At 48.7% G+C, this 15,350-nt stretch overlaps 1 protein-coding gene across 1 annotated transcript; it reads right to left on the bottom strand.

Moving 5' to 3' along the window:
* Window positions 1-177: 177 nt before the first annotated feature.
* Window positions 178-14,151, bottom strand: DDX55 (DEAD-box helicase 55). The gene is made up of 14 exons (XM_045778645.2): window positions 13,981-14,151; window positions 11,502-11,552; window positions 11,322-11,408; window positions 10,175-10,266; window positions 10,034-10,096; window positions 7,482-7,631; window positions 6,731-6,920; window positions 5,171-5,253; window positions 4,309-4,440; window positions 3,434-3,526; window positions 2,136-2,250; window positions 1,519-1,687; window positions 904-1,196; window positions 178-681 (listed from the first exon to the last, which is right to left on the bottom strand). The coding sequence occupies exons 1-14, from the start codon at window positions 14,086-14,088 to the stop codon at window positions 505-507; spliced, it is 1,803 nt and encodes a 600-aa protein (XP_045634601.2). The 5' UTR covers window positions 14,089-14,151; the 3' UTR covers window positions 178-504.
* Window positions 14,152-15,350: the final 1,199 nt, after the last annotated feature.

The following is a 15,350-nucleotide window of genomic DNA, read 5'->3' as shown; positions in this document are numbered from 1 at the left end:
ATAAATAAATAAAATCTTAAAAAAAAAAAAAAAAAGAAGAAGAAAATCCCAGGAACAGCAGCTGCCCCATGCAGGTGCTCTGTGCAGTTCCTCAGAGAGAGAACTCAAGTCCAGGGGTAAGGACACCCACAAAGGTCAGGTGCCTGAAAACAGTAAGGAAACTTGAAAAGCCAAAAATCAAGTATACCTCAGTATCTTTATGTTAGAAAGTAAGTATAATATAGCCACAGAAATATCAGCTTTAATTTAGAGGTGACCCATCAAAATAAATATTGACTTCTATTATTTACACTCAGTCTCACACTCTTCTGTTGGCCTTAAACGCTGGTCAGGTTTTCATAAAACAGTCATGAGTGTGAAGCATGCCCTCCGTCCCCAGTGTGAACATGGCTTTCTCGGACACTGGCTGTGGGTCTGGCACACAGTGAAAGCATGTGGGCACTGTGCGGGGCACAGGGCCCGCTCACCGTACCCCCTGCGCTTGCGTGTGCTCCGGGGCCGGCGTCAGCAATCCTCTTCCAAATCAGGGATCCCCAGATCTACTGTTGGGACTGCTCTCTTGCCACTTGAAAACAACCCCTTCTCAAATTCTTCTTCAGTAATTTTGCCTTTCTTAAACTTTTTCAAGAGCCTCGTGTCGTTGAGGAGTTCCTCCATGTCCTCATCTTCAATTTCAGAACCCTAAGTACAGAGAGCGACAAACCACCAAATTTCTCAGGGACGTGTTCTCAGAGCAACAACACACTCAGATCAGCTTCCACAAACACGTCACGCTCCCACCCAAGTCCCAACAGAATACGGAAATACGAGAGCCCCACACAATCCCTGCTACAAGACACTATTTTGATAAAATTCATTCAAAATTCTCAGCTGAGTGTTCAAGTAATAAAGGAAAAACTGTACCTCTTCCCTCCTCCTTTTTTCATTCATTTTTTTCTTCTTCTCCTTTTTGGCCTTCTGCTTTGACCAAGCTTTATTTTTTATGAATTTTTTTCTCCCTTCATTTTCTCTTTTCTCTTTTCTTTGTTGCTCCAGTAGTTTCTGCCTCTGCTTCTCTCTAACTTTATCTTTAAAGGGAATGGTGTCTGTGTTAATATCCGTAGGCACAAAATCTGGAAACTGCCTTCCTCTCAGCTCCGGCATCTTGGGCATCCTCAGCAGGGCAAACCCTCGAGCAAGGCTAGCAAAATCAAGATCTAATTAAACCAAAACATCAAGAGTTAGCACACCCAAAACAGAATCATAAGCACCAACCCAAGGAAGATAGCTGTTTTCTAACCAAATGATCTAATGGGTTCATTTTAATTAGAATTAAAATAATTATATTTTTACCAAAAAGGAATACTCGGCAGCAAGTTTCTTCTGTCTACGCAAACCCTAGGAAGACTTCTCTTAGGTATTTAGAAAATACTAACCCTGACATACGCGGAACGTTTTTATAAAACAAAGCCGTTTCACACCTACACTACCTGAAAGGCCATAGGTGTTTAAGGAGACAATTCTGTGAGTCCACCTTACCCTTTAATCTGAAGATGAGGTTGCATTCATGCTTCGCATAAGCCTGGATGTGTGACACAAAGGCTTTCATGCCCTTTTCAAACACAGCTCTGTCGGCCAGGGCCATGGACTTGAGCTTTGGAAGGAAGTCTCCTATGTTCTTCTGGAGTTTCATCTCCTGCAGGGGGCACTGCACACAGACCACATGCTCACCTCCTCTGGCTGGGATCCCCTCACCTCCAAAACCCCATCAGAGCCAGTGCAAAACCAAAGGCAAAACAATTCATTGCAATCTTTAATCAGAGACACTGAAGCCCAAATTCCCAAGTATTTTACTTGATTAGAAAATTCTCAAATCAATTTTCCGTAACGATCCTGATTCCTGGTTGGAAAGTAACCAACACGAGGTCTGTGTTCCCAAGTACTGATGCCCGGCTGGAGCTGAGCAGTGCCTGCCACCCTGAATGGGACAGGTGCCTCCCCACAGCCCTCAGGCCAGCCGGCTCCTGCCCTTACATCACCACCTGGCCCCTGAGAGTTTGCAATTCGTCCTCTACGTTCTGGACCACTTGCTGGAAAAGAACTCGACCAAGTTTCGTGTCACTGGGCATTCTACATGAAAAAAGGAGACCGCTTACTTTTTGGTTAATTTCAAGGAAACTGATGTAGGACTCTTCCATGGGAAGGAGGAACACGAGCGCGCTGCCACCATGGCCGATGCGGGCTGTACGGCCACAGCGATGCACAAAGGCGCTGTGAATGGAAGACGGGACCATGATCACTATGTGAGAGTGGGCAGAGCATGAGCCCAGGGCTGCTACACCCTGCGGCTCAGCCCAACCCTGCCCCTCACTAGGCTCACAAATACAAATGCTGGCAATTAAATATAGATTGCAAACCAGACAGGATTCTGCAAAACATTTAATGTGAACTAGAAAACTCTTACATGTATGCCTATCTGACGATACAGGTAAAACATGGTCCTAGTAGAAAAACATGGTCCTAGTAGAAAACTGGGAGACAAGAGTATAGAAAAGTGGCCTGTAAGCCCTCCACCAAGAAGTAACAATCATTACTGCCCAGGAGGTCTAGGCCCCCACATTCTCCTATGTTTGGAAGCATTTATGAGGAATGTATGTTTGCTTTGGGAGAGTAAGACTTTCATATAGGGTGTCAAAGACTTTCCTTTAAGCATCTATCAATTCACTATGCAAGAACTTTAAAAAGCATGTGCAGGGGCACCTGGGCGGCTCAGGTGGTTAAACGTCTGCCTTTGGCTTAGGTCATGATCCCAGGGTTCTGGGATCAAGTGCTGCACAGGGCTCCTTGTTCGGCGGGGAGACTGCTTCTCCCTCTCCCTTTGCCTGCCTCTCCCCCTGCTTGTGCTCTCTCACTGTCTCTGTCTCCCTCTCTCTCTCTGTCAAATAAATAAATAAAATCTTTAAAAACTTAAGTCATTAAAAAAAAAAAGCACATGAAAATAACTATTGCATACTATGGCATCACGATTTTCACACACCAATGACAGTTCACCTGTTCCTCCATTTTTGTTATTTATTTTATTTATTTATTTATTTTAAAGATTTTATTTATTTGACAGAGAGAGACAGCGAGAGAGGGAACACAAGCAGGGGGAGTGGGAGAGGGAGAAGCAGGCTTCCCGGATGGGCAGGGAGGCTGATGTGGGGCTCGATCCCAGGACCCTGGGATCATGACCTGAGCCGAAGGCAGACGCCTAACGGCTGAGCCACCCAGGCGTCCCAACAAATTACTGCATACTACGGTATCACTATTTTCACACACCAATGACAGTTCACCTGTTCACCCATTTTTGTTATTTAGAGCAATGTTTTGATGAACATCATCATGTGTATCTTCCTCAGGATTCATGGGGCCAGATTCCTGACAGAGAGGGTCACACTCCATCACGCCATACCTCGCGCTGCTGGGAGGGTCGTACTGCAAAACCCAGTTTACTTCAGGAATGTCTATTCCTCGGGCCATGACATCCGTGCACACTAAAATCCCACTAGAAAATGAGAAAACACCTTTCTGAGCAAGGGGGCCACCACCGTCATCACCATCAGTCTTTCCCAGCCTCGACAGGATGACGACGTAATGCCTCTCACAGAAGCACCCGTTAGGAATCACATTTTGACTTTTTTTTCCTCCTATCTAGGACTTCACAAATTCCCAACGAAAACCGGAGGCAGGGAGGAGACTGGGAAAGGATTTTTTTAATTAGCATACTTTTCTTTGAAAGAAACCAAAAACCGTAGTGAGTCTAATCCTGAGATGTAACGGTCCGTTCTATCACTCTGGCTAGAAGAGTGCTGTTAACAACACAGCCAGGAAGCCCTTAGAAAAGCAGAAAAATGTTACCTCTACAAGCGAATTAATTATGGTCACCGAGAGATGCGAGGTCCTAACTGCAGTGACCAATGACAACCTATGAGACTTCAATGAATTGCTCCTATCTGCGCCCTCCACCCATTCAACAAATAGGTATCAAAACCCCCTGGGCCAGGTGCTGGGCCAAATACTGAGGATCCCGGGAGTGAACACAACACACGGTCCCTGCTCTTACAGAGCTTACGATCTTGCGGGGCAGCTGGCGATGACTAAGGAAGTCAGTGCAGCACAGCACGATGGGGTCAGGCCGTGGGCAGGGCCCACCGGGGCCACACAGAGCAAGTGTGATAACCGGGCAGAGGAGAAAGAGGATTCCAGGCAAGGAACACAGCCCACATGAGGCTTGAGACGCAGCGGGACCTGCCGAAGCAGGCAGTGAGCTCGAGGCAGCGAACCCACCTCTGCGATCTGCGGAACTCCATGAAGATCTTCCCGCGCTTGTATTTCATCTTCCCGTGAATGCACATGACCTCCACACCCTTCACCAGGGCCTCCAGAGCCTTTCCATAGTATTCCACACAGGCGCAGGTGCTGAGAGGGGACAGTGGGCTCAGAGTTGCTGGGGGAGGGAGGCGGCGAGCACCAGATGCAGCAGAGGGACCCCATCCTCTCTGGGAGAACGGCTACCAACATCATCACCCTGAGCTCTAAATCTGAAACCCTGCAGTTCTGACACCAGGACAAAATCTGACCGTGGTAGCCACCAGGCTGGCAGCTTCAAGGCCACTCCCAGCCACTTCCTCCCTCATCTCCCTTTACGACAGAGGCTGGGACAACTGCACACTCATATTCTCTGCCTCCCTGGAGGTGAGCAGCTGCTGAGTGACTCACCTTTGGCCCCTGAAATGAAAGCCTGAGCATCTGAGAAAGCTTTCTGCTCTTCTGATGTGAAGAATGCCCTTCCCCCTCCCTCAGCCTTTCCTCCTTTCTCTGTTTTCAGTGCAGACGGGGCAGCGGGCATGACAGTGGCCATCTTCAAACCGTGAAGGGACAGACATGAACAAAAGGCCGACACAGTCATGGAAATACTGACCTGGACACCGGGGAGACATACCCCAATGTCGGGACCTGCCTAACCTCTGGTGTTCTTTCTACAGGAGAAAAATAACTCCTCGTGCTTAAGCCACAAAAGTGGGGTTTTCAGTTATTTGTGGCCAAAAACATTCCTGAGAGAATTCCAAACCTTAGGGCTACACGCATCTGGACATTCTGGATGTGGCTGAACCCCAGATTCTCCTACCACAGCATCCAGAAGAATTACCTGAAGAAGATCAGGTGTTTTTCCTGTTTATGATTTTGGAGAAAATGTACCAGCTGGTTAAATTTCTCATCTGCCTTACATACCTGCAAAGTAAAAAGGAAAACCAATTAAAAAAAAAAAGCTTATTGATGATAATAATCTCTCTAGCTATTTTCAGTTTCAGCCTTCAATGTTAAGGACTCTGACTTCCTCCACTAATAGAACGCATTTCTGTCAACATGTGAATTGGTCTACATAGCTCAGAAGGGGGCATCAGCATGTGCTGACACATACAACTCAGAGTCAAGTAACAGAGAGATGCACAGTCATCCCATGCAATCGTCCCCAAATCCCAGTATATGAACAGGGACCACGGTACCAGCTATATCCAAGGTAGTTTTGTTTTTTTTTTTTAAGTAAGTGCTACGCCCAACATGGGTCTTGAACTCATGACCCCATGATCAAGAGCCGCACGCTCTCTGGACTGAGCTAACCAACTGTCCTTCCAGGGTAGATTTTTTTTTTTAAATGTGGATTCTTGGGCACAGCATACAAATTCAGTAGGTCTAGGACTGGACCCAAGAATCCATATTATTTAGGAGCCCCCAGGAGACTCTGGTACATCTCCATGTTCAAAAATCACTGCTCTAGGGGCGCCTGGGTGGCACAGCGGTTAAGCGTCTCCCTTCGGCTCAGGGCGTGATCCCAGCATTATGGGATCGAGCCCCACATCAGGCTCTTCGGCTAGGAGCCTGCTTCTTCCTCTCCCACTCCCCCTGCTTGTGTTCCCTCTCTCACTGGCTGTCTCTCTCTCTGTCAAATAAATAAATAAAATCTTTAAAAAAAAAAAAAAAATCACTGCTCTAAGAGGAGCCCAGGTTTCCAGAAAAGAATGTACAAAATTTGAAAGACCTCCATGGAGACAGACTCCAGTCTCTCTTAATATATAGTCAAGTGGTCCATTCGGGCCCCTAAATGGGGAGACATTTAAACCCATCTGCATGCACTCCCCCTATTTTTACCAAAACCAAGTTCTCAATTTGGAATTTCTTCTCACACACTCAGATCTCTCTAAATGCAATCACTGAAACAAATACAAAACAGCAACGAGAAGCCACAGTGGGCATCCACAGCTAACACTTATTAGTACTCACTGTATACTAAGCACTGGCCTAATCTGTATGAATCAATCAATCCTCAGCACAACCTATGAAGTGGGTAGTACTGGAGCCCCCTTTCTACAGGTAAGTACATCCAGTTCAATTAGTAAGAGACAAAGCCAAGATGTGTACCTGGGCTTTGTCCTGGGCGGTCCTGCTCTGGCACTGCTCAGCCACGCACGACACTACCTACGGACCCCTCCCTCTGCCTGGGAAAGGCCGGGCTCCTGACCTCACCAGCCCAGCCCGGGAACTCCAGCAATGAGGAAGCCCCCCCCCGCCCCGGCTCCAACTCAGGTGAGCCTGCCGGATTTCCACACCACCCCCCAGGCAGTGCCCTAGAGGAAGCGCCCCGCTGCCTGTCAGCGCGCGCTCAGCATCACGAACAAACCGCAGGATCGGTAAGGATATCCGTGCGCACCATGTAGTAGTTCTCCAGGCGGGCAGGAGTTTTCTGAGTGCTGCTGGCCGCTACGCCCTTCTCCTTCACCGAAATCCGTACAGGGTTCCGGAGCCCTGCTCGCACCAGGCTCTCCACTTCCTGCGTCTGAGTGGCAGAGAAAAGGCCTGTTCTCCTCTGCTTTGGCAAAAACTCCAGGATGGTGTTTATGCTAAAAAAGAGGGCTCAAACTTAACACCTCGTTTATCAGCGTCATCAATAAATACCACTTCATGATACTAAACAGGTATTTCAAAGATTAGGAAAAAAGCCATCACAGTATTTACAGTAGACATTAACCAGGGGATGAGATTATGAGCAATTTTTATTTCTTTATACTCTCATTTTTCTAAGTTTTCTCCAATATAAACACATAATTATACTTTTATTATGTGGGACAATTAAGAGAGAATGAAGATAAAACAAAAAACTTTTTGGGACTAAAAACCACTGAAATATATTTTTTAAGTAGGTGAATTGTATGATATACGAATTATATCTCAATAAAGCTATTCAAAACACACACAACTTTAAAAGCAATCATGAAGGAAAATGCATCTTAAGAAGTAGAACTGGAACTTAAACTGTGTGGAAGAATCTGAAGGACTGAACAACCTCATGATTTGAAATACAAAGGAGGCCAATAAAGGCAGTCATGAAGTGGTAGAGGAATTCCACTTCGCTCTCCTTCATCGGTATCTCCCAAAGCCAATGAAAGCCCACAGTCCAGTACCTTGCCTCAAACCCCATGTCCAGAAGTCTGTCTGCTTCGTCCAACACCAGGACGTCGAGGGACCTCACACAGCTGGCCAGATCCAAGCCCTCTGCCTTCCTCCGGAACATGTCCTCCAAGCGGCCTGGAGTGGCCACAATGATGTTCCCACTTTGAAAACACAGAAAACATTTATCACACTCTCAGGATCTTGGGAATATCTGTGATTCCAAATACCAAGTTTTATAAACCTCTCCCCCCAAAACTCATCTAAGTTCTAATAAAGGGAAATACAGCCATGAGTGATGGGACAGGGCTCAGGGCAGAGAAGTGAGGGCCATGAGGAAGGCAGATGGGTTCCGGGCCAAGAGCCAGGGTGGGGTGAGCACACGCTGGCCCACTGGCCACATCTGACCTGCAACTGTTTCTGTGACATCCTACTGGCACGCAATCATGCCCATCCGTTCATGTATTGTCTCTGGTGGTTTTCACACCCCAACAGTGGAGCTGAATACCTGGGACAAACCATGGGGTCCACGAACCTAAAATATTTCCCATCGATTCCTTTATAGGTTTGTTGACCCCTGACCTAGAACAAGTTATTCAACCACTTTAGGCCCCAGGTAACTCATCTATAAAATGAGAATGTTAACAGAATTAGAGAATATTTTATGTTAAAGATCACAACCACAGATGAAAGGCCAAATACAGCCCCTACACACTGGCTGACCTGCAAGAAGTTGGCTTTTTTGTTTTTTGGGGGTTTTTAAATTTTTTTTTAGGACAACCTTTTATTTTTTAAGATTTTATTTATTTATTTGACAGAGAAGAGAGAGAGAGAGAGAGAGTGTACAAGCAGGCAAAGCAGCAGAGGGAGAAGGAGAAGCAGACTCCCCACTGAGCAGGGAGCCCGATGCAGGGTTTGATCCCAGGCTGGGATCATGACCGAAGCCAAAGGCAGACATTTAACTGACTGAGCCACCCAGGTGCCCCTTAAATTTTATTTTTAAGTGAGCTCTACACCCAACGTAGGATTCAAACTCAAAACCCTCAGATCAAGAGTTGCATGCTCCACTAACTGAGCCAGCCAGGCATCCGAAGAAGTTTTCTTTTTTTTTGTTTTTTTTTTTTATGTGAATTACATGCCAATGGTTAAAAAAGTCTGGAGCTAACACATAAAAATCCATATTCTTTTTTAAAAATCCCATATCTGGCAATACTGAGCCCAGAATCCTACAAGGCAACTATCAGCTAGAGATGAGTATTTGGCCACGTATTGGGCAGTTCCTACCCATCCCCACCCCAGCCCTTTCACATACCGATATTAACCTCTGACCCCTGCAGAACTTGACTTTGTGACCCCCGCTGAAAAGCATCTCACAGGATAGCTGGAACACGGCAAATGCTCAAGAGAAGCAGTTCTCTTTATTAAGATTCCCTAACAAATGGGGCACAAAACTTACCACTGCTCATAATAAACCTTATTCATGGTGGGACTGAAAAAAATGCAAAGGGCTGATGGGCACCATGTATTCAAACATCCACCTGTTTATTAAACACCTGCGTGTGCTCAGCACCGTGCGAGGCTCTGAAGATGCAATGCTGCGGGACAGACAGCACCGCTGAGCCTGCCTGGGGACACGGGGAGCCTGGCCCACGCCGTGCTCTAAAGGAATGCTGTGTCCGTGTGGCAGCCGGGGCGTAGAAGGCAGCGGCAGTGGAGAATGGTGGCCTGGCAAGCCCTGTACGAACATCAGGATCCTTCCTAAGAGCCAGCAGAAGCCAGTAAAGAGTTTTTGATGAGTGACATGATCAGGCTGGCATTCTGAAAAGACCACTTTTCAGGATGCTCTGTAGGGAGTGGATTATAAGAAGGCAAGAGTAGAAACACATAAGAGAGAACGCTACTGCAGGAGCCCAGGAGAGACGGGGCTGTCTAGATCAGAGTGGGAGAGGGGCTGAGGGAGAAAATCAAAGGGCTAGAGATGGGTGCTCTGAAGAGAAAATGTAAATGATGGTTAAGGGGGACGGGGATAGAAGGGACAGTGAGGTGTCAGGGCCAACTCCCAGACTTCAGGAGAAGTACGTGGGTGGACAGATGACTTGGAAACTCCAGATGACATGCAGATTTGGGGATAAAAAGCACCCATTCCAAACACGTCTGTAAAAGTCGGGAGATGCCCAGGAGATGCCAGGCAGACAAGCAGCTACCTGCAGGTCTGGGACTCAAGGTGAGGTCTGGGACCACCAGAAGTGAGATAAGACCACTTAGAGAGCCCCAAGTGAGAAAAGCAAGGGGCCTAAGTCCCATATAGTCAGCCTGGGGAAAGAAGGGGGGCCATACCCCGACTCCCTTCTCCTCTGCAGGGGGAGACTCACTGAAGGGGAAATGCTCAACAGGGCCTTATGGGAAGGAGCCAGCAGGCAAGATGGGAGAGTGGCCTGGAGAATACAACTTTCTGGGGAGCTGGGGTCGCCAGAGTGCTCCCCGTTAGGCCTAGACCAGGTATCACTTCCTCTTGGGTTCAGTGCCAAAAACAGGCAAGGAAAGGAGCAGAAGCAAGCAAACTTACCCTTGTTCCTTAAACCTTGCAACATCTTCTCCAGGATTCCTGCCTCCGATCCAGAGAATCTGGCTAAAACAAGAAACAGGTCTTCAGCAGGTCAGGCAAAGTAAGAGCCCGTGGCTAACAGGGGCACAACATTCAACTCACCTGAACTGCGGGAAGGGCTTCGTAAAACGCGCCAGGACTTCATCTATCTGAACAGCCAGCTCCCGTGTGGGTGTGATGATGATCGCCCCAACCTGCCCATGCGCAGGGAAAGGAAACAATGAGCAGAGTGGGCTCGCAGAGCTCCACACACGCCAGGACCGTGCGCCTCACAGAGCCAAGTGCCCAGGGGAACAGCACTTCCGGGCTTCCTCAGCACCAGTCCCGGTGCTTATCAAGGACTGCTCTGGATCACGGCCAGTTCGCATTACTGACAAACACGGGCTTCGCAAACACTCAACCGCTGCTCCTGGTAGGAAATGCAGGGTCAGGAGCCTCTGGTCATGTTTTGTCAATCAATCAATACAGAAGCTGATTTTATGTGTGCTTCTGTTTAATGACACCCTGAATAATACATAGTTGAGTTATCAACACTGAATTCACTGCCGATCGCACCGTAACTCATTCCTGAGCGAAGCGTATCTCGCGCACTTGTTTTCTCGAAAGGGCCATCCCAGCCTTCTGGTGCTCAGGAATACTAGACGGTGCTTCAGCTCTACACTTGAGGCCATTTTAAACACTGAAATCAGCAGCAAAAATGCAAACACCACAGCGGTAAACAGACTGTAGGAAGGACGCCCGACAGTCTGAGAGTGAAAACAAGAACGCAGAGCATTGCCCTATTGGGACCCAGCTGGGAATGTGCAGGGCAGGTGACTCTGATTTTCTGCTGCTCTGCACAAATCCCAGATGAGGGAGAAAACACAGTAAGTGTTGATCCGGGGAGCCACAAATACATTTTAAGCAGACAAATTCAGAAATATAGTATCTTCAGGGGCGCCTGGGTGGCACAGCGGTTAAGCGTCTGCCTTCGGCTCAGGGCGTGATCCCAGCGATCTGGGATCGAGCCCCACATCAGGCTCTTCTGCTATGAGCCTGCTTCTTCCTCTCCCACTCCCCCTGCTTGTTTTCCCTCTCGCGCTGGCTGTCTCTATCTCTGTCGAATAAATAAATAAAATCTTAAAAAAAAAAAAAGAAAAATAGTATTTCAGGGAATGAGGATAGATTTTTTTTCAATCTTTTGAGTAGCTTCTTTGAACTGTGAACTCGACAATGACTAAGTGAAAATACGCCACTTAGCTATCCTCACCTGATTCTTTTTTAACTTCTCTTCCCTTCTCAGAAGAATTTCCAGGATGGGGATGACAAAAGCGAGCGTTTTGCCACTACCTGTGACCTGCCAAGATGGAGAAAATTTGGTTTGCTTTTCCTCACAGTTCCTTCTGGAGGGAAAACAGGAGGACAAGCTGCATTTCCATGAGGTACTCACCGCCTCTGCAGCGACATCTTTGTTTTTCATGAACAGAGGGATGGTTGCAGACTGGAGAAAGAGATGCAAAGCCCCAGTTAGAGAATGCCAGGCTCCAAGGAGGTGGCCCAAAGCCCCAGGAACACGGTGGGTGGCCTGGGTCACAAAGGACCCCACCACAATGCAGACCTTGAGTAGAGTCACCACAAGGCACCCCAGGGGGGTTGGCTCAGAGGAACACAGCAGCGGTATCTACACAGACGTGTGGAGGGGACAGCGAGCTGAGCTGGGATTTGGGAGTCCTGAATACGAGCCCTGCCTCGCCTCCTTTTCCTCTCTCTGGACCAGGAAGGGTTTGAAGACACTGAGTTTTAGAGTTCCTTCCGGCTCTCATATCAAAAACCAATGATTCAAATAAACCCTCTCATTTGAAACACCACAGGGAACCTCCAGGTCTTGTGAAAAGCCCAGCCCTTTGGTGGCTAAACCTGAAGCAGAGTCAGGTCTCAGCTTTGATGTCATCCCCTCCAGGACCCCACTCCTGGTCCTCAGAGCCTGAGCTCACCCATCACAGCATATGTAGGACTTCTACATATGCAAGTGGTTCTCAACCTGGATGATTCCTATGCCCTCGAGAAACATGCAGCAACGCCTAGAGATGTTTCTGGCTATCAAAACCCACAGAGGGGAAGCTATGCTACTGGCACCCAGTAGGTCGAGGCCGGGGATGCTGTTAAACAGCCGACAATGCCCAGGACAGTTCCCCACCACAGACAATATCAGCCAGTCCAAAATATCAAGAGTGCTGAGACCGCGAAACTCTGCTCTAGAGCCCTGTTGTCCAAAAGAAATAGATGTGACCAGCGTACACAGTTTTAAATCTTCCGGTAGCCACATTAAAAGTAAAAAGAAAGATGTAAAATGTATTTTACTAATGTGTTTTATTTAACCCAGGAGATCCAAACTACTGTCACTTCAACATGTAATGAATATTTTAAAAAATTAATTACTGAGATATGTTCCACTCCTTTTTTCATACTAAGTCTTCAAAATCCATTGTACCTTTTACAGTTGGAGCACATCTCGATTTGGACTCACCATACTGCAAGTGTTCAAGAGCCACGTGTCTACTGACTCCCACAGTGGACAGTACAGCCCAATTACCAACACTGACGGCAGGGACTGGGTCTCCCTGCACTACAGTCCCAAGGCAGGGTTCACAGCACTCCCAACTCTCATCTCCAGCTTTCTCATCTTTCCTGAGGATCTTATGGACATCTCAACTCAGTAACTCTTGAATTCCCCTCAGAAACGTGTTACCGCTCCCTGCCTTCATCTCAGTAAATGGTACCACCATCCACCCAGCTGCTAAAGACAAAAACCTCAGACTCCCTCTAGATTCCTCTCTTTGATAACCCCTACACCTGGCCCCTCAACAACCTGAACGCTCTCTCGAACTTCCGTTCCCAGTATCCACTGCTTCCTCTCTACTCTAGGTCACCACTACCTCTCACTTGACACTGGCCCCCTGACCTCTTGCTTCTTGAAGCCCCTGAAGTCCATTCTCCACACAGCAGTCACCTCCCTTCCCTTCGTACATAGCTTCCCATTAAGATGGCTTCCCACTGCATTTAAATAGAATCCAAACTTCAAGACCCTGCACAACGTGGACCCTACTCTGTTCATCTCTTACACTATGCCTGATGCTCCCGCCAAAGGTCTCTTTTCTGTTCCTCCCAGGTCACCTCTAGCCCCAAGACATTTGCACTGGCATTTCTCTCTGCTGGGATATCCTGCCCCAATCACCACACAGCCTCAATCATTCCGGTATCAGCTCAATGACACCTTCAGAGCGGCCTTCCCTAACACACCACCTTAACCTCCTGCCCTGGACCTTAGTGACACTTATCACCGACTGAAACTACCGCATTCCTCTACTCCTTTCTCCCTCCCCTGCATTAGAAAGTAAGTCCCATGCCTGGTGACCAACATTGCAAAATCCCCAGAGCCTAGAAGAGCTGATACACAGTATATCCTCAACAAATACTTCTTGAGTTAATGAATAAATTGGGCCAGAACCCTTCACTTAGCCCACATAGTAACAACGGCAGGTAATATTTACTGAGCTCCCATAATGTGTCCAACACTGTCTTATGGAAGTCCCACAGCAACCCTACGAGATAGGTAAGAAGAAAACAGCACAGGGAGGTTAAGTCACCTGCCCGAGATGTCTACAGGGGCAGGGCCGGGATGCAGCGGGCACCTCGGCCCCAGCACTCATAGACGGAGGGGTCGCGTTGTTCAGGGCCCGGGCGTAGGTGCGCCGCCGCCCCCAACCTGCCGGGGTCGTTAACCAGGGCGGGCAGCCTCAGGGCGGGCAGCCTGAAGACGCCGCAGAATTCCCAGGGGGACCCGGCCCGCTCCGAGCCTCCCTGCCCCGCCTGCCCCCCCCCCCATCCGGCGCACGGAGGACCCTTTCCCGCCCGGCAGCGCCCAGTACCTGCACCGGCGTCATGTACGGAAAGCCCAGCTCCCGCAGCGCACCCAGCACTCGCGGGTGCAGTCGCATCGGCAGCGACTCCCAGGAGCCCTCCGTCACGTGCTCCATGGCGCTCCCCTCCGCGGGCGCTGCCGCCACCTGGACGCCACCGGGCCACCGCTGGCGAGCACTTCCGCTTCCGGCCTCTCACGGAACCGCCGGCAACCGCGCTCCAGCAGCAGAGTTCCGGGGAGCGGGTAAAGAGTCCTCGCTGCGGGAGCCGGAAGAACTGGCCCCCCGGCAGTGAAAGCGGGCGGCTGGGACCAGGCCGGAGTAGTGCGGTCCGTCCCGCGCAGCCACCTTGGGTCGTGCGCCTTCCCACCGAGAGCAGGAATTTCGGCGGAGGGATTCTGCTCGGGCTCGCTGGCTTTCTGAGCCCATCAGAGGCAGGTGGCAGCACGAGACCGCGTCCTGGCCAAGGGACAGGTGGGTCTGGCGGGACCGGACAGAGATGTACCCGGCCCCCGAGCCCCAGGTCAACAGATATGCGAAATCGGATTGGTGGTGGGGATCCAGTGCCCGGAACAGAATAAATGTTGGTTTACTTCCGAGGAAGTTAGAGCCCCAAACGAGAACATGATCTTCCCGTTCCTGCGTTCACCATCTGCTAGGGCCGCTCGTTTGTCCGAGCACACATTCGTTCAGCAAGCTCTCACTCATCGCCTGTTACATGCTGGGCTCCGCAGCACGAACTTACTCGTGCTGCGTACTTACAAATGTCATCTCAGTGAGGCCGCCCTTTCCTAATCACTAAAACCGCTCATCCCGCCTCACTTTACGTCCATTGCACTTACCATTAATATGCCGACCAATTTACATATTAGGTTTCTCTTCCCCACTAAAAGGTAAATCCCACGACAATGAGGATTTTTCTTTAATTTCTTTAACCGAGTGGCTATCACTGGCAGCACACAGCAGTCACTTTATTATTTTGGGGATGGATAAATGAGAATAGTACTCATACAGGCTCCAGTCATCACAAACTAAACGAAGTGAAAGATAAAAGGCCTGAGGCAACGTTTCCACTGAAACAGGATCACACTTCAAAATACCTTTGACAACTGTTACAAAATGGGACTTCCACAGTTCTGAACATGAAGGCAGAGAGAAAGAGCATACTTGCATTTGCATTTAGGGCTCTACTTACTAGTTTTCAGACCCTGGATGCTTTCCAAGCCTGTTTCCCTTTTTCCAAAATGAGGATTATAATAGCACACAAGGTAAGGGCTGTTTTGAGGAATAAATGAGACAGACTGCATGTAGCGCTCATCATAGTGCTAGGGCATTCCACCATGTTCAACAAATGGTAGTTTGTTACTAGCAGGCCCTTA

Source organism: Ursus americanus, chromosome 30 (assembly GCF_024610735.1).
Source record: "Ursus americanus isolate L20-20 chromosome 30, mUrsAme1.1.p, whole genome shotgun sequence".
In the NCBI taxonomy this organism is placed as follows: Eukaryota; Metazoa; Chordata; class Mammalia; order Carnivora; family Ursidae; genus Ursus; species Ursus americanus.
This window is presented reverse-complemented; position numbering and strand designations above follow the sequence as displayed.

Excerpts from the sequence above, each read along its gene's own strand:
- DDX55 (XM_045778645.2), bottom strand. The coding sequence starts at position 14,088 with ATGGAGCACGTGACGGAGGGCTCCTGGGAGTCGCTGCCGATGCGACTG. Across the intron at positions 11,553-13,980 it reads CGTACATGACGCCGGTGCAG|TCTGCAACCATCCCTCTGTT; the intron begins GTACTGGGCGCT and ends CTCTTTCTCCAG. Across the intron at positions 1,197-1,518 it reads CCTCATCTTCAGATTAAAGG|ATCTTGATTTTGCTAGCCTT; the intron begins GTAAGGTGGACT and ends TGGTTTAATTAG.